The sequence below is a fragment of the Plectrocnemia conspersa genome, unplaced genomic scaffold (assembly GCF_051122295.1).
Source record: "Plectrocnemia conspersa isolate PC_06_02 unplaced genomic scaffold, ASM5112229v1 ptg000004l, whole genome shotgun sequence".
NCBI lineage: Eukaryota > Metazoa > Arthropoda > Insecta > Trichoptera > Polycentropodidae > Plectrocnemia > Plectrocnemia conspersa.
Genome location: NW_028277168.1, coordinates 18966355 through 18990562, shown reverse-complemented (window position 1 = coordinate 18990562; position 24208 = coordinate 18966355). Strand labels below are relative to the sequence as shown.

At 30.9% G+C, this 24208-nt stretch overlaps 2 protein-coding genes and 1 long non-coding RNA gene across 4 annotated transcripts in view; 2 read left to right on the top strand and 1 right to left on the bottom strand.

The window, feature by feature from the left end:
- Window positions 1-24208, bottom strand: part of LOC148236158 (uncharacterized) — a 502848-nt gene that overhangs the window by 63492 nt on the left and 415148 nt on the right. The window lies entirely within an intron of this gene.
- Usp5 (ubiquitin specific protease 5) lies at window positions 785-6972 on the top strand. The gene is made up of 16 exons (XM_088185180.1): window positions 785-901; window positions 3117-3242; window positions 3443-3625; window positions 3692-3798; window positions 3862-4027; window positions 4101-4268; window positions 4327-4488; window positions 4983-5086; window positions 5150-5330; window positions 5402-5613; window positions 5686-5808; window positions 5882-5984; window positions 6051-6176; window positions 6245-6395; window positions 6457-6672; window positions 6735-6972. The coding sequence occupies exons 1-16, from the start codon at window positions 788-790 to the stop codon at window positions 6905-6907; spliced, it is 2415 nt and encodes an 804-aa protein (XP_088041306.1). The 5' UTR covers window positions 785-787; the 3' UTR covers window positions 6908-6972.
- Window positions 9240-24208, top strand: part of tefu (Serine/threonine-protein kinase tefu) — a 17095-nt gene continuing 2126 nt past the window's right edge. Inside the window, exons 1-31 of one of the 2 annotated variants that reach the window (XM_088185082.1) lie at window positions 9240-9456; window positions 9530-9623; window positions 9690-9854; window positions 10776-11005; window positions 11068-11172; window positions 11243-11643; window positions 11714-11932; window positions 12202-13316; window positions 13389-13807; window positions 13871-14317; window positions 14388-14693; window positions 15608-16203; window positions 16261-16435; window positions 16567-16804; window positions 16871-17423; window positions 17487-17676; window positions 19936-20116; window positions 20427-20585; window positions 20655-20944; window positions 21014-21218; window positions 21282-21531; window positions 21602-21767; window positions 21833-21951; window positions 22067-22174; window positions 22254-22486; window positions 22556-22669; window positions 22733-22843; window positions 22910-23077; window positions 23348-23454; window positions 23517-23633; window positions 23706-24007. In XM_088185082.1, the coding sequence (XP_088041208.1) occupies window positions 9259-9456; window positions 9530-9623; window positions 9690-9854; window positions 10776-11005; window positions 11068-11172; window positions 11243-11643; window positions 11714-11932; window positions 12202-13316; window positions 13389-13807; window positions 13871-14317; window positions 14388-14693; window positions 15608-16203; window positions 16261-16435; window positions 16567-16804; window positions 16871-17423; window positions 17487-17676; window positions 19936-20116; window positions 20427-20585; window positions 20655-20944; window positions 21014-21218; window positions 21282-21531; window positions 21602-21767; window positions 21833-21951; window positions 22067-22174; window positions 22254-22486; window positions 22556-22669; window positions 22733-22843; window positions 22910-23077; window positions 23348-23454; window positions 23517-23633; window positions 23706-24007 (8081 nt within the window). In that variant the 5' untranslated portion in view covers window positions 9240-9258. The remainder of the gene's footprint in view (window positions 9457-9529; window positions 9624-9689; window positions 9855-10775; window positions 11006-11067; window positions 11173-11242; window positions 11644-11713; window positions 11933-12201; window positions 13317-13388; window positions 13808-13870; window positions 14318-14387; window positions 14694-15607; window positions 16204-16260; window positions 16436-16566; window positions 16805-16870; window positions 17424-17486; window positions 17677-19935; window positions 20117-20426; window positions 20586-20654; window positions 20945-21013; window positions 21219-21281; window positions 21532-21601; window positions 21768-21832; window positions 21952-22066; window positions 22175-22253; window positions 22487-22555; window positions 22670-22732; window positions 22844-22909; window positions 23078-23347; window positions 23455-23516; window positions 23634-23705; window positions 24008-24208) is intronic. The other variant, XM_088185083.1, reaches the window with a different exon arrangement.

The following is a 24208-nucleotide window of genomic DNA, read 5'->3' as shown; positions in this document are numbered from 1 at the left end:
AGTTATACAGAGATGTACTTTTCATTTATTTTTTCTAAATTTATTACTAAATACGTTTAATTTATTATATATCAAATTAATAAGAAAATAGGACTGAACATCTTGAAACTTATTTGTGAAATATTTTTATTTTAAGCCCTTCACCTTTCCCTGTCATATAAATAAATAAGAATCATTTGCAAAATTATAAAAAAGCTTGTGAAAAAATCACTGTCAATTCAAATTCTGATTGCTGCCAAAGAAACAAATGTAAAGACGTTTCAGTAATAATTACTTATATGGCAACTGGTCACACATTGGTCACAAGGCAATTTGCTCACTCGAAAATTGGTCACAAATCGATCGCACATACGAATATTGCTTTGAAAATTGAAAGAAAGTTATTTAATTTCAATATTGACACGACAGTAATAAATACATCAATACATGTTTTTTTAATGTATTTAGATTCTACATAAATTATTATATATCGCCGTCCTGACCTTCCCTTGATCACCTCAGGGTTCACCACTTTAGCATCCGTTGTCCAGGGGGCACTGTTTCTAGCGCTGAGTCCTGATCTCCCTTCAATCGCGTAGGGATCATTATTTTAAGGCCACCCTCCGGGGTGGTCATATTTTTTGCGGAAGCCAATAAAAACATGTATTGAAAGTGAAAGCGTTTCTTAAATAGGTAGTCATCAGTGCAACCTGAATTATGTATTACGAGGATTTACTCTGAAATGAATAAATATGTATATGGCAATGGACAAAAATAAAGAGATATTTTTCAAAGCGGCAACACCGCGATGACGGCGATCGGTTCGAGCGCGATGGCGGTTACCGATCCTCGTTTGCGGCAAGCTAAAAAACCGGGCTCAAAAGTCCACCGCGATGAGTGTCTCTTCTCATTCGACAATCCGGTTAGTCATGTTGCTATATTTTCAATCCCATGTTCCGTTCACGAACGCAATTTTCACCGTTGTGAGCGAAAATCGAACGCACCGGTAAACATGTCATAAAATGGACGCATCCTTTAAATCATTATTCATAGAATACTCGTGTTCATCGTTAACTTGCTTTTGCGTTTTATCGTCGCACCTTTCATACAATTTTGCTTTCGAATTTGTCGAATTGCAAATTTTTTATACAATGATTTGCACAAAAATATAATTCTCCATTTGAGTGTAACGTTTCAAATAAAACTCCAATTATATCTCACACTATAACAGTGTTATCATAAAAAACTATGTACTGTTTGTGTGACGTTTTTGTTAATAAGCCATAACATAACCTAACTTTTTTCTTGCAAATTTTTAATTAGTCAGTGACTGAACTCCAATGGTATCTGCAGCAACAGCTAATTCAATAATAGTGGTCCAGAAAAATGTCAATCATTCCTTTTAGATCAAATAATCTTAATAAAACTACCATTACTGTATGGAAAAAAAAACGTGAGTGAATGAACTTTTACAAATGTATAATATACTGAAGCACGTTTTAGCTGATTCCACTTCATCAACAATTTTGAGAAATCGTCGGTAAAGTGGAATCAACTAATAGAAAGTCTAGACATCCAAAATGTCATTAAATTATAAAAATACATATGTATGGTGTCCTGTCAAAAAATCACTGATGAATGTTTCAAAATTTTATTCAACAATATTTTGCTAAATTAAACGTTTTACATTTTTTTTACATAAAAGCAATTATAACACTAATAAAATTATTAATTAAATTAATTGATATTTTTAATATAAATACGTGCATTAAATATTGTGGTCATTCATAAGACGCATGATGAAACATTTTTTAATACATATAATCTAAACAGTTTTAGGTACCGTATCAATAAAGTTAACTTTATTTTCCCTCAAATAATATGCATGAATCATATTCTTCATCAGATTGTACATATTGCCAAATATTGTCATTGTCATTTTAATGCCATCACTTCTCTTGTAAGAACATAAAAAAATTGCCAAAAATTCATCGATCACTATCACCATCCATATTACAGCACTTATCATAAAAGACTTGTTTATTTTCTTCATCACATACAGATGAAACTGATCTTTATTTGCTTTATCGTTTTTTAAAATGCATCGTGACTTTGCTTTTTCGAAAACGAAACTCGTCAACAGTATCGGCAAAAAGTAATATATCAACATCGCAAATATGAAATGCAGCTTTAGATGATTCGGATTGATTAAACACATTTCGTGGCAATTGCTAATTTTCTTCAAATTCCTTTCCAAGACTTTGTTTATAATTACATCGGGATATGTTATGTTATTATCTTGATTCATATGTTGTGTTTCGTTCATTAGATTATAAATAGATTCAACCACGTTTTTTAATTCTGTATTGTTTTGCTGATCAATATTTTCAAAGCTTATATTTGAATTTTTCATCATAAGCAATTCATCAATATACTCGATGGTACAAGTGAGGTCTGTAAAGGATACGCAAAACTGTTTTATATTATAATTTGTAACATTCATTTTCATCATATCCATCGTGAATATGGATGAAGATGCCAATATAATTATTATCCAATTAAAAACTCCACTGATGTATATTATACCATTATTAAATACACTCACTGCCTTTTCAGAAGATGCAACATGTTCTTTGATAAATTTACTCCAACATATTCCACTCAAACACACGTAACCAAAAATGGTATTCACAATCGGCGCTAAAAATAAAGTATAACTCATATATTGTTTATAACTGCACAAAGTTTCAGATGATCTTATCAATTTTTCACTTTCAAAGTTCACATTCTTAGCGATGAAAACCACGCCGATGATTGCAGTTAAAATGTTTTCCGAGATGCACTGTCCAGCGAAACTCTTGCAACCTTTACTCAACGCCTTTAACGAAATTGTATAATAAATGCAAATAAAAATAGACACAATCAATAATGCGACTCCCAAAAACAATTCGTAAATTTCACTCATTTTTAATGCGTGTATTAGACTCGACGGTTTAAAGCCATGTGAGTTATGTTCTCTAAACCCCTATTGATGAATATCATTTTTATACACATGCATATGAGGGTCACAGTTAACTTTTGATAATGCATAAGTTTTCTGTGTGTAACTGTATTAATATTTTAATTTTTCTTTTCAGGAAAGCGAGACTGGATTGTACGTATCGTTGATATCGTTTTTGGGATTTGGACGGGATTATGTTGAGAAATATTTTCGGCATTCTGGAAATGCTGTTTTTCTTCATATTCAAAGAGAAAAGAAGCTGGTTTGTATTTATATATAAATATAAATATATATATATATATATATATATATATATATATATATATATATATATATATATATATATATATATATATATATATATATTTAGACGTATAGACGTTTTGAATCTACCGCATGTATAGACCGCACGCCACTGATATATATCCTATAAAATATTAATCACATTTTTATTGCAAATAGATCCCTATTACTGACGATGGAAGTGAAGGTCCCGAAAAGAAGATTACTCGATTGGCTATCGGTGTCGAAGGCGGTTTTGATCCTGAATCCAGATTGAAATACGAATTCATAGATCATTATTCAGTCGTACTGTTGCCCGAGTTTGCCGTAATACCTTGGCCGAACGATGATTTTCCTGAAGAGGTTAGGATCATTCTTGAATATATATTTATTTTTATTATATAACTACAATTTGTATAATTCTTTTAGCTCAAAATCTCAGTCAAGGGAGTTATAGAAAGTGAAGCTGCGCTTCGTTTAGGTGAGCTGGAAGCGCTCTCGGAAACGTGGGACGGTGAAGTTCGAAAAGAATCGAGGTTTGTCCTCTTTTGTAATATATATAAAATTGAAATATTTTTAAGCAATGTTAATCATTAAAGGGAGGCTGTTAATCTATTGCAATTAGATAATGGTGTTAAAATACCACCGACTGGATGGAAGTGTTGCAACTGTGACCTGACTGCAAATCTATGGTTGAATTTAACTGACGGTGCGATATTATGCGGAAGAAAGTTCTTTGACGGGTCCGGTGGTAATAATCACGCCGTACGTATATTCAAATATATCTAAAAATTATTTAGTTGTGTAGATATATTTAATACTATATATCAAATAATAGGTTGAGCATTATCGCAACACAGCCTACCCACTGGCCGTTAAACTAGGCACCATAACGGCCGACGGAAAGGCTGATGTGTTTTCATACTCTGAAGACGATATGGTCTTGGATCCACTTCTAGCCGATCACTTAAAGCATTTTGGAATCGATTATCAATTAATGCAAAAGGTATTTGATTGTATTATAGATTAACTCGAATATGTGATTTATTGCTTGTTATTTGCAGACTGAAAAATCTATGATAGAGTTAGAGCTGGAGGCCAACCAGCATTTGGGAGAGTGGAGCTTATTACAAGAATCTTCTAGTCAACTTCAGCCAGCTTGCGGGCCAGGAATAACCGGTCTAGTCAATCTTGGAAATTCTTGCTATCTTAATAGCGTGATGCAGGTAATTTAAAATTTTACGAAATCGTTTTACCTTTTTTATAAATAAACATAAGTGCTTATCGCATTTTTATCTAGTAATCCTGTTCTAATAAACTGCTTTTTGAACAATATTTAGTGTTAATAATTATATGGTACCCAAAAACAAAGTTCCTTCAAACTTCTGGACTGTAAAATAATAATACAGTAGACCCCCCAATAACACGGTAAATTGGGAACGTGGTAGTTGGGGGACTACAATTTTTTGCAATATGTACGTACGATTCAGGCATGTGTGGTAATGGACACACAAATAGCATGCCCCAATTTACCGTGTTATTGGGGAGTCTACTATACACGATTTGTATCCCGGTATCATTACATAATTTCATTTATGCGAAATAAAAATGAGTAGTATTTACTGTATCGTGAGGGATTCAATTGTATTATTTAGTATTTTCATGACTGGTAGTTACCGTTTAACATACATCAAAGAAACTTATAGTGTGTATTTTTTAGGTAATGTTCGTGCTACCGGATTTCGTCAAGCATTTTGCAGACAGAGCTCAGGAAATATTTAGCAAGTTTCCATCGGATCCTGCTAACGATTTCAACATTCAAACGTACGTAATTACCGAGCATCGTATGTTATTTGTTGTATAAATAATATTATTTTTTAATTATAGAGCAAAGCTAGCTGTTGGTCTTACATCTGGTAAATATTCAGTTTTATTAGAAGATGGATCTCAAAAGGGCATCTCGCCGATGATGTTTAAACAATTGATCGGCAAAAATCATCCTGAATTTAGTACAAAGAAGCAGCAGGACGCACAAGAGTACTATTTATATTTCTTAGACGTACTTACGGTAAATAAATTTAATACTAATTACATACAAATGGTTATTTTTTACTTAAAAAATGTGTCGTTTTCTTATAGAAACATTGTCGCGATTCGTTTAATCCGTCCATTTGTTTAAAATTTAACATTGAGGAACGCATTCAATGCACAGAATCGGGTCTTGTCCGATACACCAACAAACAAGAGCACTGCCTCGAACTCAACGTTTTGCTGAAAGCGGCAGACAATCAAGATGAAATTGAAGAGTACGAAAAGAAAAGGATGGAAGCTGAAAAAACTGGGCAGAAGTTGTATGCATTTTTTTTGTATAATATTTGTATGTTATTGTTTACATTGAATATAATATAATGATATTATTTTAGAGACTCAATAACTAAAGTCAGGCCACACATACCATTCAAAGCATGTTTGGATTCTCTAGTTCAAGAAGAAACCATAGAGCAGTTCTTTAGCTCGGCACTCAATAAGAAAGTAACGGCTACAAAGTAATAATAATATAATCTACTATTGCTATTTAAATAATCAGATTATATTCTAATGTTTAATATCATTGTTTAGATTGACTCGATTTGCATCTTTCCCTGATTATCTGATGATTCAATTGAAAAAGTTTACAGTGGGAGCTAATTGGGCTCCGCTCAAGTTAGATGTTGATGTTGAAGTATGGTTTATTTAAAATTGAATTAATGTATATGTTTTTCAGATTAATAATTGTTCATTTTTATAGATGCCATGGGAATTGGATTTAAGCGATTTGAGGGGAACTGGTCTGAAAGAAGGCGAACAGTTACTACCTGATGTTACATCAGAAGTTCCTGCTCCACAATACGATCAAGAAGTCCTTTCACAATTGGTATGTATTGTTGCTATACTTCCTTGAACTTTTAAATTTATCATAATAATAATGTTTGATTTTATTAGATAGAAATGGGTTTTCCACAACCGGCGTGCGAAAGAGCTCTATTCTTCACCAAAAACACTGGAATGGAATCGGCGACAAATTGGATAATGGAACACATCGCCGACGCGGATGTTGCCGATCCTTTCGTTCCACCCGGAACCGATAGGAAAAGTAAGTTTTTAAATTAATTTTTTAATAAAGTATTTATATAATAAAATATAATATATTTTAGACATTCCCGAGATTAAACCGAACGAAGATGACGTTCAAATGATAATGGCGATGGGCTTCTTGCGCTCTCAAGCCGAAAAAGCACTGAAAGCCACTCAGAACAACGTGGAACGTGCCGCCGATTATATATTCAGTCACGCTGCCGAATTGGATATTGAAATGGATACTGAAAATCAGCAAAGAACCCAAGAACCCGAATTCCGCGACGGCGATTCTAGTAAGTATTGACGATCTATTAATATCTTATTTAAGAATGTTTTAAATTGTATGATTTTACAGAGTACAAGTTGGCCGCGTTTGTATCGCACATGGGAACTTCAGCTCAAGTTGGACATTACGTGTGTCATATACTTATCGGCGACCGCTGGGTAATTTTCAACGATGATAAGGTTGCTTACTCCGAAACGCCACCCAAGAACCTCGGCTACTTATATCTATATAAAAGATTGTGATTTTAAGTGAAGTTGTTTTTCTTTATATATACAAATATAAAGTATTTTTTTTATTATATCCAGAATTGCGTTTTGTTTGATTATGATCATATCATATGTTTTCTATTTCATTCGTAAGTTGCTATGTTAAATGTTTTAATTGCATACATATTGAAAAAAAATTGTCTTTATTTTGAACCTGAATTTTAATATAGGTATACACTATTTTACACCACGCTTATGATGAATTTATATAATACAATTTTATTTAAAAGATATTTCAATATTGAACAGTAATAAGTAATGAACATATTCCGGTACATAAATAATATTTCGTAAGTTTTAAATGTGTCGTAATGCTTAAAGTTCGGTTAAAATTGCTGGGGATTACTTCAACGAAATCTTATTATCGAAGGCTGCAAAGAAACACTTGGCTTAGAAAAAGATAATACTTAGAGCCCGATTAAAGGAATAAAACGAGTGATTGCCGAATGCAAAAAAATTGCAATAGGAAGGGAATTTTCATATAAATATTTTTGCCAAAATCATTGATTCATTAACAGATGGACCTGCTCATAGATTTCAGTGTTACGGAAATTTAACGAAATGAGTTACAAAATTATAGTCAAACAAATAGCAAAGTAAAAATTATTACAAAATAGATATAGAAATACTATTATTACAAAATATGTTTAATTTTATATTAAGCACGGATTCTTAAATATAATATTTAACGCGGTGATCGTGCTTCGCATTTCTTTTTAACTAATTCTAAGTGTATGTGCTAATACATCACACAGAATACCACATGTTGCTTTACCAACACTTTGTAGGTTTTTAAAAGCTTTAAGATAATTAAGTAAGATGTGTTCACAGAATGAAAGCAGTAAAGTTGATATAAAACCTTTTACTGTAAGGTGAATAAGGTGGTAAATATCAAAAGAGGATACTAAAAAAGGTAAAGTGGTGAATATCAAAGGACACTAAAAAATAGGGCACCTCGGTCATTTTTGTTCGATGAAGACATCTGGTCACCTTATAAAATGGTACTACATTATCATAACAAAGTACCAATTAGTCCAGGATTGGTTAGCACCTCATTCGGATTTCTAAATAAAAACTTCATTCCGACTACGCTTTCAAATACGGACACAGAATTCAATATTCAAAATAAGACATTTGACCAGCTCAGAGTTAGCTCAATTCCACCTCGGTCACTAGAGACGATCAGTCATCTCTGCTATTAAACCAGTTACATTTAAGCACCCTCTGACATGGAGATCTACATCGTATGTTCTACGCATAGAGACGTCATTTGGGGGGAGTGCATTTGCCCCCACTCCCCTTGAATTTGGCTAGAAAATAGCATGTCATTTAATTAAATACTATTGTGAGAGCCTAGATTTGTTATGGCCAAAACTGGTCGGCACTTGAGTAGATGCTTGGGTGATGGTTATTCTTTCGACTGGCAATCTTCAGATACTTTGTAAACTATGTAAACAACAGGGTTATTCAGGGAGACTGGCCAATTTTTGCCACTCCCCCTGAAAAAAGCTGAAATGCCGACAATGTTTACGCGGCATAAATAGTAAAATACAAAAAAAAAGTACAATGGTGTCCCAGTAGTACATTTTGCGTTCAATACTAATATGTCAGTGTAGAACGAACATGAATATGGATAGTATCTATATTTTACATTACACATCGCATGACAGTTGAATACATGAAAACTGAACACAGAGACAATTGCACATGCTGACAATCGAACACAAACCCCAAAAAAGTTTAAAGTGGTATGAATAAAATAAATTATAGGGCATGTATTTGAATCATTTAACCATCATGAGATTCTCTAACTTTTCATAACTTTTGTGTGTTCATTTGTCATTGTGTGCAATTGTTTCTATATTCAACTGTCGTGTGTTCAGTTATCATGTGTTCAACTGTCATGTAATCATAAATATGTCGTTCTTAGACATTTCGTTTCTTACCAATTCAACTATTGGAGGTGAATGATTATTTTATTTATTTTTCAATTTTGAAAGTTCTCAAAAATCATAATTTTAAAATGTTCACTAATAGCTAAAAATAATAAATCTCAAAAAAATATTTTGTGGTTGCAGTTTTTGGTCTATTTTCCACGTATAACGAGTTTCTAATAACTAGGGGGGGAGCAAATCTAATTTTTCCCTAAGAGCATCACTACTCACTCACTTAATAGAGGCGGTGAATTTTGCTGATATTGTCAATTAAAAAAGATATTAGGCAATTCTTTGATAAAAAATGATTTAAAATCTACATTTTGTTTTATTTGAATAAAATAGGCGTTTTCTTAAGTGTTAAGACCAACAGTCAAATATGTGTTTTTATCAATGGCGGTAAATTCACAAGGATCTGACAGATGTCTGTCGCGATGGCGAGAAATATGCACTTTGCTGCGCTCCGAGAAAGTAACAGAGCGACGGAAAGGTTGCGAGGCAGTCAAAGAAGCCCTAGATCCATCTACTTCTCCATCTACACAGCCACCGTTCGACTCACTGTTTGACGCAACTCACGACTGCATTCTGGCCGTAAAATCATGTCACATTTATCACTTACACTCGTTTTACAATGCTCTATTACATTTACTATAATATTAAAAAGGAATGTGACAAGAAAGAGACCAACAGGACGGCGAGCAACGTTGAAGTTCTATGCTCTTCTGTTCTCTTCACCGTCGTATCGTCGGCTAATAAAAGTAAACACAAAATTTATTTTTATATAAATAAATCATGCTTAACTCACAGTACAAATCAATCTCCAGGTGCATCTTACATAAATTGTACGAAAATATTTGGCTGCTGTGTCGAAATTTTGAGATGCAAGAAATACATTCGAATAATCGGAAACGCTTACATCACGTTACTAAATAAACACATTTTGTGTGTTCGATATTATTTGGAGCAATTCACGCCTCATCAATGGGCCGGTAATTATCACAATATATAATATTATAAATTAAGGTGAATATATTGTTATTCATTTTTTACGGCGCCGATTTCACTGGCAAATGCGAAAAAGATGAGAGCGAGTTTGTGTACTTACTGATATTTTTTTTACAATAGGTTAGGAACTATCTTATATAACTTGCATAATATTATAATGAAGATTTGTTTTTTTCAACGATAATTTAATTTCATTATGTTTACTTTAATATAATTTTAAGGAACATTTCAGTTCTATTTATAATTTTGCTTCAAATTGGACTTTTGAATTGACTCCTTGAGCGGTATTGTCGTACATGTACGGTAGTCGATCTTTCATTGTTTTCATGTACCCCATATAGTTTTTTACATGTGTAACTGAAGAAATAATAAATAAAAAACATTATAATTATGTAATAATTTTTTAATTTGATTTAATGTTAATCATTTTTATGGAAAATAATACCAATCAATTAAAAAGTACGAAATAAACGAACATAAATATTTTATATTCACTTTATAAAATATATTGAGAGCTTCTGTTATTGATATAAAAAAATTATAAAAGCCGAATACTATATAAAAAAATATGTAAAATATATTAACGAAATTTAATAATAGAAAAGTGTTAAAATAAATTATTTAAACATACTAATACATAAAATAAATCAAAGCAACAGAATGTTGAGAATCACTGATTATTTTCTATAATTTACTATAAATGCAATGAATAAATAACAACAGAAATAATTATGGAAAATACGTAAAATTAATTCATTCCCAGGTGTATAAATTAACTCACTACTCAAAGGGTTAAAGATGGGAAAAAACAAATGAGTATTTTTTTGCAAATTTAAATTACACCTCTATTTTGCTAAGCTATATATTATCGCGCCATAAATATAAGGTTTTATTGTATATTATAGATTTGTTAGAAGTTGCTGTTGAACTTTGCGGGCAAATCATATGTGACTGTTTAAAAACAACTCGGCTCTTAATGATGATAATTAAAGAAGGTGTTGGTAGATGTCATTTAATCATTCCATTGAGAGATAATTTACATGAAGTAACCAATCTTTACACTTCGAAGAATAACGACAAAAAAGATCATTTGCAAGAAATACTTTTAGAAGTTTCAATATTGATTTTAAATAATGTACGTATATTATTATAATTTTCACTAACTAACGTTTTTTACATTTTATATGTATATTTTAGATTGCGAATGAATCACGATTGACTGTTTGTATATTCATTGAAAATATTGCATCTCACGTTTTAAAGTTTTACGATCAAACTTCTGTAGGGTTTAAATATAAAAAGGTATTTGTAAAAGCAAGTATATTTTGATTTATTTATAAATTTTATGTGAATGTCTCATTTATTATTTTAGAAATTACTATTTCAATTTTTAAAACTGTGTATTGTGATACATCATCCGAATGGCCGAATTTATAACAGTGCTGGATGCTTAGCTGGCGATTGGAACATTTGGAAGAGAACTTTAGTTTCCATCTATCACTTAGTGACTGCCGAAGCTAAATTAATAAATCAGAACTTCGAGAAGAACATCAATCCATGTCTCTTACACAACGATGGCGACTTTCACAAAGAGTTTGTCGAGTTGACTGTTGATATTTGCCATCAAGTATTTCAAGGCAATTTAGAAGTAGATTTAGTTAGCTCGGAGAACGTCAACGGAGAACCTTCATCAAAACGATGCAAATTGGACAAAAATAACTTCCTAAATTTTAAACAATTGTTAGAAGTTCTACCTCAAAATTTTTATCCATGGTATAAGATACTTTTTATAGTGAATTACTCTAATTTTAAATATTTATATTAATATTTTTGTAAATTTTAGGATTTCTGTCATTAAAATATATATACACAATTATGGTAACGAGTTATCTTGTGATGATTACACTGCAATTTTACAAACTTTTTATATATTGTCTAATAATGATATTGCTGAATTTCAACAATGTATGTTATACAGTGCCATTAAAGTGGTATATGAACAAATTAAATGGAACGAAAAATATAATTCACTATCTATTAATATATGGAATTCAATTTTAAGGTGTGTATATATTGTCGCTGAATTTTAAATATGATCTACTTAATCAAGAAAAACTATGTTAACAATATGCTAAACGAAAAATAACAATTTCATCCATAGAAAAATTTAAGTACATTTTTTAAAATCACTTATATGTTTTAAAAATAGTGCAAAAGATGAACAAGTATAAATTTTGTTCAAAATCAATACATGGATCATATTTAATAAACAGCGTCGATGTGTAAATAATTATGAATTAATGTATGTTTGACTTGTATTACTTTTTACAGAAAAGCATCAGCTCAAAGTCAAGTATTCGATTCAAGTCATAGAATTTTACAAATCCTTTTAATTAATATTGATTTAAACTTACCATTGGACAATTTATTTAAATTCTATTACGACAAATCTATGCCGTATTGTAACGAAAGTTTAAAAACTCTAGATGTATTATTGTCCAATTATAATTCTAAAATAAACCACGAAAGTTCTAGATTAGATATTGCGAAGTGGATATTTTCTAATTGTCGTTTATGTGACAATTATAATATTACTGCGTCTATTTTATTTAAATTATGCATTAAAGAAAACACGATCTTATATGATAATAATTATAAAGAATCTAATGATATATTTAGAAAGATTTTCGAAGACAATGAAGAATGTATGCTGATCGTCGACTTTGAATCTGATTTATTATTGGAAAATGAAAGAATAGATCAGAAAACAGCTAAAGAACCTTCATGTTATTCATTATGGAAGGATACTTACAGTTTTATTATTGAAACATTATTAGAAAGTTATACGAAAGGAATTAATAACTTTAAAGAAAATAACTTGCTGTCCGAGTTACTGATTGATACTAATATTTTATTAAAATTTATATTTCTTCTCATTGACAGTGATGTTATAAATTCTTTGGACGATTTAAGAGATATTAAATCACAGATAACAATTGCTCTCAATTTAATAGACGGTTCTTTAAAAGTATGTTTTAATTTGATCGAAAACAATGCTAAATTGGATTTGTTAAATAAAATTAAAGGTTTATTTGAATGCAAATATCAGAGTGCTGATATTTTGAAGCTTTTGCAAGGTAATCTTCAGAAAAACTTCGTTGAATTTATTTGCAATTTGATCACCGAAGATTTGGACGAGGTTGACAACGACCGATTCAATTTGATGGAAATGTGCCATGAAATGCCGACGAATGTAGAAAATCCCTTAAAATCTGCAGCGATCGATTGCATATTGAGTTATAATCTAATTGAAAATTGCTTCACAAATGAAACACTAGGATTAATTTTACAAATCGATCTATATGACATTGCCGTGAAGAGTGATTTTAATATCATTATCAATATTGTTACTCGCTTTTCGAAATATAAAGATAATATTCCAATCAGTAAGTATTGATTTTTAAATTAATATATGTACTTATTGCAGAAACGTTATTTAATGCTATGTTTTTATTTAGATGAAGTATTTCAATTTTTGCAACAAGTGTGTAAGTCTGTGTTCCGAGACAACGAATCGACACATTCAATCTTAGTTCTTCTTTTCGATTTATTAGAATCGATCAAATCTTACGGAAGTTTGACCACTAAAGAAAACTGCATTATAATGCTCAAGAGCTATTTGAAAAGATGCACTTCATATTTTTACGCTTCGAAGACTTTAGCGCAAGCTTTGAAATGTTCGTCTTGGATCATCAACGATTCTGGTTGTAAAGACTGGGGTAAAGACTTGTATGACGATTTGTTCAAATGCTTCTTCAGCAGCCTTCTCTCCATAAGGCTTTATTCATCATATTGTCTTTGCCTCCAAATAGTGAAAACTAATCCTGATAATTTCAATAAACTACTCGAATCGCTTCCTGATATATTCAAAGTTGACGTTAGTGTACAATTTTATTTATATTTATTATTATAACTCAATTTAAAATATTTTTTTATATAGGTAATAAATGCAACGTCGAATATTATATCAGATGAAGGGGCTAATAGAGCTGCAACCGTTCTCCATTGCTTGGCGTCTTTATCCGTATCCAGTACAGTTTGGGATAAGAGATGTTTAACCATATTATTCCAAATTTATTACGATAACAATATTGATATAAAACTTCTCAACAAAGTCATACTTTTAATTACAAAAAATACTAATAACAATAAAAACATTGTTGAGGATAATCTATCGTATCTTTTGAACGTATGGTTCAATTCCAAAAGACCTTTGGATATGTTTCCATGGCAATTATTGCAATATAAGTCGTACGAAGAATTCTGTTATTCGTTGAGGAAAATCATTGTTTCGTATGAGATTTTTTATATCAACGATCTTGGAAATTACAAACTGCAAGAATTGATTGTCAAAAAAAATAAAATTACAAATAGTGAACTAATTTGTGTAAGCTTTTTTTAATTTCAATCTATTTCTAAATTAATTATCATTAGATTAATTCAGCTTATGATTTCAGGAATGTTTGCCAACTTTATTGACCCTGAACTTATCGACTTTAATTGAAAATAACATTAATTATGATGCGCAATCTTTAAAAAGAATTCTACAAACACAACTCAATTGCGGTATATCTTTACCCGACGAAGAAGTCATACTCAAATTGACCAAAAAAAATATAAACGAAATCTTATATGGACTTCTTATATTAGTCAACGATAAAAGAAAGATTCTTGAAGACTTTGAATGGTCCGGTCATGTACCGCATGTGACGAATCCTACTATAGACAAAGCTCAATTTGTCAGCGCCATCAATCTATTGAACGTAATTATTTTTATAAATTTCTATTTGAATATAAATGCACCCTAATTTCAGCTGTATCATTAGTTCTTCAAATATAGTCAATCTTATTATTGTAAAACTGGCTAAATTCAACCTTTTTCAACACTTGCTTTGAAAATACACTCTAAATATAAATATTTTTAATTACATTTAACACTTCATTAGGAACAATAAGTTTCACAAGGACATAAATATAGTTTTTAATAGTTTATCTAAGAATGGTAATTCTTAAAGCAGACACCTCTGTGGAGCGGAACAACACAGGATCGCAGATTGCGTTTTGTGTGCTGGCAAATATGTTTATTACAAAATCAGTGACATTAAAAGAGTATACGAAACTTTATTTAGTGGATTTTATAACTCATTTTCAACAAAAACATCAGTTGGCATATTCTTGTCTTGGCTTTTTATTATAGTTACATGTAAAAAAATATATATCTAACAAAAATACGTAGGAAACATGATGACCAAGTTTAGTTATTATCTCATATATATTCCTTATTACGCCTAAACCTTATTAATAAGTTAACAATAAATAAAATAATGATTTTTGTGTTACACTAATGAAAATGTACGGTTTTGAGTGCAAAGCGAAGAACAACCGCTGAAAGTATTTTCAAAATAAGTGAACTACGTGGCACGACAATAATAAAAAAATATCACTTGGTAACAATTTTTATTCTAAAAATATTTATATATTCCATAAATAATCAACTATATTTTGCCACACAAAAATATTATGAAAAGCAATAAATTTTGGCGAAAATTGATGATATCTAAAATAATATCTTTGATGCAGTTGAAATTAATGCGTAATTTTACATATAAATCGAGTTACCTTATCTTTGTGTCAAAATTATTGTACTGTGTATTTATTTAATTTTTTTTTATTTTAGAAAATTCTTCAACTTAATATTTTGAGTCATTTATGTACCAATAATCCGTCGACTGTCCAAAAATTGGCTCTGAAAATTTGGTCCGATATTGAAAAGCAATTCTCGCTAGAGAGAAGAATAATATGTCTGCATCGATATTGGATATTCTTTCAAATATTACCATTGAGCAATCAGTTGAACTTCTTCTTGATAACGTTCACTATTCGATCTTTAATTTTTATCATTGCTAAATATAGAAGCGATCAAAAGTTCAAAATGTTGAGTGAAACGGCTTGCAAGATGTTATTTGACAGTTTGAAAACCGTATTACCGAAGCTCTCGAATATCGTCTCCCATTTAGTACCGTTGATTTTTTCAACCATGATAGAATCTGTAACCAGTTATAAAAATGGCAAGAACGGATATTGCTACAAAGTTATCAAACTACTGTTGGAGATGAACGAAGTGTTTCTGGATACATTCAAAAGCATGGATCCGTTGCCTGATAAAGAGATTTTTCGCGATCTAAACAACAGATTTAAGAAATATTTTTTGACACCAAACGATGGATTAAATAATTATATATCGAATTTTATTGGCAGTAATTTTACTAGAAGGTAAATAAATAGTATTTATGCAATTAGATATTTATTTATTGAATGAGATTATTTCAGATATGAAGGCCTTGAAATACTTCAAAAAAACTTGATGAATGATTGTAACGAACTTTTTGATATGTTCAATAATTTGAAGAACATCAGAGGTTTCTCGGAAGAGTGCGAACAAAGCAATCTGCACCGTTTGATGTCTAGTTTGGTTGAGATTGCAATTAATTCACCAGATGAAAATGTAAGTGATTAATAATTTAAATAAACATTTTTTTTAATATGCTATTAATTATACATATCATAACTTATTCATTTATATTTATATCCAATTATGTATAAGATTCTTACCTTTTAATTTTATTTATATTTCAGTCTCGATTGCAAGCATCTCGTTGCATAGGCAATATAGGACCATCAGATTTTCAAACATTAGTCCTGAAGCTTCCGCCTAATTTTAGTCACATGATTAGAGTACCATTAGATTGCTTTGCATACATAGCTATAAATGAAATAAGAGAGTTCGTCTATCATGAAAATCCTCAAATCGTAAAAGCTGCAGCTGAAGCATTGACTTCAATATTATATTATGACGTTGGCAAGAAAGCATTAGGTAAATTTGATTAAAAAAAATCATTCTTTATTATGAATCATATACTTTATTATTAAATTATTACAGAAATGTTGAGTAATGACATTGATAACATCAAAGAGTCACTCTTACCATTTTGTCCCGTAAAGAACAATTACAAAATACCATGTGTAAAAATTTCTACGCAATCGTTTGACTCGCTTTTCAACCGTACTGAAATATGGTACGATTTTGAATATAAGAAACATTCAGATTGGGTGACTGATATTGTGATATCTACCCTAAAATGTTTCACAGAAGAAGAATGCTTTCTTTCGAAACTCATCGACATTTGCCGATTGCAGCCGAGCGTCTCAGAAAAATGCTTTTGCCCTTTGATCGGCTTGCTTCTGTATCTGGCCGACGAATCACAAGTCGTTACGATCAACAAACACATGAACGTGTTCTTCAACAGTTTCTTCAAAGCGACTTATATATCGCACACAAAGAATAAGTTTTCGCTCAGTCAACAATACAGCGAAACGAATCTGAGCAACTTTTCTAAGATTATCAAGAGGAGCTTTGATCAAAAGTCAGTGAAATGTATGCTGAATCTAGTGAAGTTCATCAGATTGCAGTTGCCGCATTATAAATGGAATTGGTGAGCAGATAGTGTACGTTTATGCCATTAATTGCGATCTTATTGTAAATGTATACTTTGCAGTAATAAGAAAATTTTTTCGTTCAACTACTTGCCAATCGCGTGGGCGGCTTATTTGTGTGGTGCTAATTTCATGGCTATCCTATGTTGTGATCTGTGGTGTAATGAAAAGAACGATAATGTACCACCTTCGAATCCAGAGTCGATTGGTGATATAGCCCGTGGTGAAGATATCTTGACTATAATGAGAATGGTGAGTGTAATTGCTGCTTTTCTTTGCGCTTATATGTTATAGCAGAACAAAAACAAGGGTTGGGTTAATTGAATATTATTTATTTAATTTACTGCAGGAGATTCGGTAGTATTCTTTACATTAGTAAATTATTGATTATCAATTTATTGATAACTATCGTAGTTTTAATCAGATTTACGGCTGATATTTTTGCGCGCCATTTCGAAATTTGTTAATAGGTGGGGGGGGCATCTATTCATACTATATATTTTTTAAATATTATGGTTCAATAAATTCAAGTTATTTACAGCCTTAAATTATACTAAATAACCACATTATTAGGTTCAAAGGTTTATGGCACCTTTAGGCGCCCTGTGAGTACTGGCGATTTTCTTGATGACTTCTATAGAAGCCATCGGCGGTGAAAAGGTTAATGTCTCTATAGGGCTAAATTTATTATTTAGATTGACCATGATTAAAAAAAATTGATTATAACTTTTTTAAGCTATAATTATGGATTTATAAATTACATAAAGAAAAAAAATTGTTATGAATTTTAAAGTGAAATTTTTATTCTTAATATTTTTTTTCGAAAAAATACATTTAAAACTGAAAGTTTTCGGCAATTTTTTGCATATCACCCCAACATCTAACGCGTGAAATTTGATCGAAAAGTATCATATTACAAAAGCGCGTACCAGAGGGACATCCCTAACTGACTATTGAGAAACAAAAATAGTTTTAGTTCTACCCCAATTATCATTTTTTAAGATGTTTTAACCCTAAGGAGTGTGACTTCGCAGCCAGTAAGACGCAGGTGGAAACTGGTAATTATTTATTAGATTATATTACATATATTGTGAGTAACTATTTTATGGCGAGTATCGTTTTCTCCGAGCAGTGGTGGATAAGCTGGCGGAGGGATGATGTTCCGTGGAAGATCCTCAAGGGTCTTGTAGGTGGCAGTGACAGTGTATGGAGATCGGTTCATCTATGCTGCGATGATCGTGTATCTTCGCTTTTCTGCCGGTGGGGGCGAGTCTGCCAAGTCTCCATTGGAGACCAGCTTTAAGTATTAAGAGTTACAAAACTCGCTGACGAAACACAATCATCCAGTCAATTTTTGCACTCATTTTTTAGAACGACTTTAAAAAGTGACATCGTTCCGAGGTTGAATTGTGCAATGGGAATTTGTCTTTCGGTGATATATTGTTTCCCGTGACTGCTTCGTAACAAAGAAATATTCATTCAATGCACCGGAAAATCCTTGCTTGTTATTTATGTGAAACCCTTTTTTCTAGTCGTAAGGAGCGCTTTTGTGTGGTCCATCCCTTACACTATTTTCTAGTTTGTCCTTATTGATGAAAATCATTTTTGGTCACAGTCATCAACGCGAGTTTTAAGAATAAGTTTCCCCACAGTTTAATAACACAGTGGTTAACCATATTTACACACTTATAAAAGTATATTAAAAAAAATTACATACAATTTACATTAATGTGATGAATGAAAGCACTGTTAATTTTCAATCATTTCAAGTCACAGTTTAAAATGCGAAGAATTGAATGTAGTTTTCATCAGAAATCTTAGAGCGATATCTTGATTTTATAATTCTTTACAGAAAAAGTCTTTCGCACTTGTACGTCAAATTAACAATCATTTTATTGCTTGATTTTTTAATCATTTAAACTGTATAGAAGTCTAAAAATGGCATTCTTTTTAAGAAAATTATTGCATCGTAATTAAATTAATTCTAATTTAATTTTTGGTAGAGCTTTAAGTTCCACTTTAAATAAAAATGGTGAACTTACCAAAAATAGATCATTTTCGATTTCTTCAATTATTATTTAAAAATTTTTTTAAATTATTATTAAAGATTATTGTACTAGTTTCATTATTCAGTAAACCAAGTATTTTATATTTATTTAAAGAAAGAGATACAGACTCACTAAAAAGTCGCTGGCGTTTAAAGAGTTAAGCCACAATTATGATGCACGTATGCAAGAGCCTTGCATTCGAACAACTCTAAAATATTTTATGTTTTCACTTAAAAGGTTGAAGATAGAAAATACTTTTAACGTAACATAACATAACTTCGTAACGTAATGGAATGGAAAATTAAAAGCGCGTTTAATTTGTATTATGTTTATTTATTAATTTATTTTGTATTATTATTTTAATTTAATTGTTCAAAATCTAAATATTATCGCGGGCCGGCTTTTGTCTATCCAAAATTTTATATGCACTGACCTAATATTATTGTATTTTTTTATTAACTAGAGTTATCGTTCAATTGGAAACGGAGACGCATTAAGTGGCTGTGGATCCAGTCATTTTTCCAATCTTGTTGAGAGAAGAAATCACTACATGTTTAACAAATCATATGCAGATGCTTTATTGCTCCATGACGTTTCATTATCTTCAAATAAATATTCAACTTCTTCAATAGAGAGTGGATTGTGTATGTTAACTGTTATTATTACATAATATTTAATATCAATGTCATCTCAAACCTACAACTCGATTTATGTATGTGAATATATATGTATGTAGAGTGATTTTAATTCTATAAAAACGCATTACGCTTCATTTACATGTTTTCGAGGGTTAAAAATAATATAACTAGCTTGTAAAAATAACGTGCAAACATAATAGAGCTATAAACTTTTATCAAGAGATGGGAATAAGTACATTTATAGTTATTTAAGTAGCATGAAAAAATTAAAAATATACATTTAAAATTCTAGTAATGCGTTAATTTGTAATGATAGTTTCAGATTCTTCGGCCAGCTTTCAAAACATGGCAATCAAAAGCTTCACTAGAAGCTTACACACATCTGGATTGTACCATTTGACTGAAAAGTACATTCAAAGCTACGAATCAGATATAGATTTTGACGATATAAAATATGATTGCTATTGGAGATTAGGTATTTATTAAAATAATAATTATAAAATACATTAATTTTTACATTGAATATATATACATAAATTTTAAGGCGATTGGAGTTTGGAGGTTAATACAGAACTATTAAATTCGGAGAGTTCTCATAGCGGAGTTTTGCTGTTAGACTCGGATGATTCGTGGAGCAAACATCAATATTTATGTTTAAAAACATCTTTGGAGAGAGACGTAGATTTGATTGATAATAAGTTGTTGAAGTCGTTGAACAACGCCAGAAAGCACATAATCGATACTTATAAACATAGTGCTTTAGAAAGTTGTCAGAGTGTTTGCATTATAGCGGCTAAATTTCAATCTTTGCAGGAAGTTGAATATTTCGTATCGGTAATGTCTAAAGTGTAATATTAAAAAAAATATTTAACAAAACTGATATGTAATTATTTTATATTTTAGAACAAGTTGAACGATAAAGTGTCTAAAAATCCATATTCTAATCTGATCTCTGCTTGGAATGTGGATAAACTCGTGCCATTTTATGATTTTAAAAACATCGAATCGATTTTGTCGCAGAGAATAGTGATTTTAGATCATGTCTTAAAACACAGCTCTTTGAACGATCTGAATATATCTATAGGCAAATTAATTTTGGATTATGCAGGTATTGTAGTATAGAAATATTTGTAATATATGTATTTTATTTAATATATTGTGCTATTTATAGAATTAGCTCTGCTGCACGGATGGCCGAATGTTAGCAATCGATGGATCAATAAAGCGACAAAAATCGGTCAAAACTTGTTTGTCAGAGACGAGAGCGCGAAGGATGTTTTAAATTTTATCAACTTGACGAGTCTCATCGAAGGAAAAGTGGCGTGGAAGACGGGTCATTCCGATGTCGCCGCTCATCTTGTAAAGAACGTAATTTGTAACTCGAGCAACTTGGACGATGATATACGAGCAAAGGCTTTAATGTTATTATTATTATCGATACTTTATTTTAAATTGTTTGTATATATAATAAATGAATTAATAATCTTATAGGCAGTATGGATTATGGATGATGGAAACGCGAAGAGAAAATGCTCAAGATATATTCAATAATTATTTCAAACTGTCATTGGAGAAAATGCAATCAAAAAAGAGTAATCCGACAAAAATTGGTGCATATTTTGCTATAGCAAAGTTTGCCGATGAAGAATATAGACAGGTGAGATTTAATTATGTTCTTAGATTGTTTTATATTTATCAACTAAAAATAATTTTAAATTTTAGATTAATGGATATATAAATTCCGTGACGTTTAAAAATAAGATAAGATTAATGGAAAAATGTAAAGAGACTTATATAATGTTGAAGAAGAAGCATATTCAAAAAAAAATACCTATGACAAGGTCTAAAATTATTTGTGATGATCCTTTATTTATAAACCATACAATATGATTCTCGGCCTTTTTGGAAGATCAAAGCCTCTACATATTTACTGATTTAATATTACTATATTTTCAGAGAGGAAATTAAAGCTATGGTCAATAATGAACAGCAGATGAAAATCGATGAAATCGAAATTTGCAATGCTCAAAGTGAGAAAGAACAATATTTACAATTGGCTATGAGGTAATCTTTTAATTCTCATTGGCAAATATTTAGAAATCTTCTTAATAAGGATTGAAATGTTAAAATAATTTTATTCCAGATACTATCTTCAAACATTACTCGACGGAGACGATCACGATTTGTGCATTTTTCGTATAATATCGTTATGGCTCGATAATCCTGATCTAGAACTCCGCACCGATGATATGACCATCTCGAAATTTGTCCAAGCGATACCGTCGAGAAAATATCTACTGGTGATCCCTCAGATAGCGCCTAGAATGAAGATGAACGAAGATACTCATTTCCAAACTAGTTTACATCAAATTATAGGTGTGTTTTATTTTATTATTAACAATAATACTAATAATTTTTTCACTAATTTGTATTTTATCAATATAGAAAAATGTGCAATTGATCATCCTCATCATGTTCTTCCTATATTATTTGCTTTGAAATACTCAAATATGGATAGCGAATTCCAAAAAGAATCAGGTCCATCTAAAAGCACCCAAGGTATATATTTTTTATATTATTGATACAAACTAATCAATCCTTCCTAACATAATATGCTTACAGATTCGGATGATTCGTATATAATATGCGCTGAAAAAATAATAGATACTTTGTCATCTAGCAAGAATACTAAACTCGTTAGAATCATAAATCAAATGGATGCCATGAATATAGGTAATATATAAATTATTTAAACTCATGTAATTGTTTATTCTTATTATACAATAATATTACTTACAGCTTTGATCAAATTGGCCAATTATAAGATCGATAAAAAAACAATGAAAAGCGATCAGCAGAGCATACCCAGAAATGTATCTCTACGTGCTTTGAAACAACTGGATTCTGTCCTCGTGCCTACTGTTACACTACCCGTTAGATATGATGGAAATTATGACAATGTTCCACGTACGTACTATATTTACATTCCAAATTTATGTCTCTTGTACCACCAAGAAAGACCTTGATTCGAATCCCATTTGGACCTTAGTGTTGTAGAGATTATTATAATTTTGATCTATTTAGATCTAGTTTACCTAGATCTTCATAATCTCACGGATGAATTGGTGATGAATAAAAAAACCAGCTGTCATGTTGAAACAGAAGACACGATAAATAAATTATTAAATTTATCTTATCATTATCTATTGATTGCTTATTAATAAAGAACTTTTTCAGATGTCGTCTCATTTTCCGATATATTCCTGCTCGTCGGTGGAATAAATGCACCTAAAAAAATCTCATGTAAAGGATCTGATGGAATTGAAAGAAGCATGCTGATTAAAGTATTTTTAATAAACAAATTATGTATCATATGCATATTATTACTTATTTAATCACTTCTCAGGGAGAAGACGATATTAGACAAGACGCAGTTATGCAGCAAGTGTTCGGAATCGTTAATAATTTACTGACAAACAATCAACACACGAAACAACAACGTCTTTTGATACGAACATATAAAGTGAGTTACGGTTGAAGTTGAAGATGTAAATTTCACACTAGATTTATGTAAATATATATATTATATTTTTAGATTGTCGTGCTGTCTAGACGTAGCGGAATAATAGGGTGGTGTGATGGCACTGAACCTTTGGGTCACTTATTGACGGGAGTAAATGGATGCACTGGATATCATGCCAAATTTCGACCGCACGACATGCCATCTCTGGACGCTCGTAAACTGCTAAACTCAAAGCGTAGCAGCACAAATGAAGAAAAACTAAAATCTTTCAAGCTTATATTGTCGAAATTTAAGCCAGTGTTTCATTTGTTCTTCATGGAGAATTTTTTGGTTCCGGCTGTTTGGTACGAAAGAAGGCTTTCATATTCTCATAGGTGAGTTATATAAATATGATTTAATAGGTTTTTTATACCATTTTATACTGACACCCGTGGATCTCTCCATCGCCTTTGTGTCACTAGGCAATAAAAATATTTTGAGTATATTTTTTACTACTTACATCCCATCCCCATCTGTTGGCCTTCCTGCACACATTCGTCAATCTCTAACTTATAATTTAAATTTCTCGGGTTTGT

Coding starts and splice junctions, on each gene's coding strand:
- Usp5 (XM_088185180.1), top strand. CDS start 788: ATGACGGCGATCGGTTCGAGCGCGATGGCGGTTACCGATCCTCGTTTG. Junction 5,614..5,685: donor GAAAAAACTGGGCAGAAGTT/GTATGCATTTTT, acceptor ATATTATTTTAG/AGACTCAATAACTAAAGTCA. Junction 6,177..6,244: donor AAGAAGTCCTTTCACAATTG/GTATGTATTGTT, acceptor TGATTTTATTAG/ATAGAAATGGGTTTTCCACA.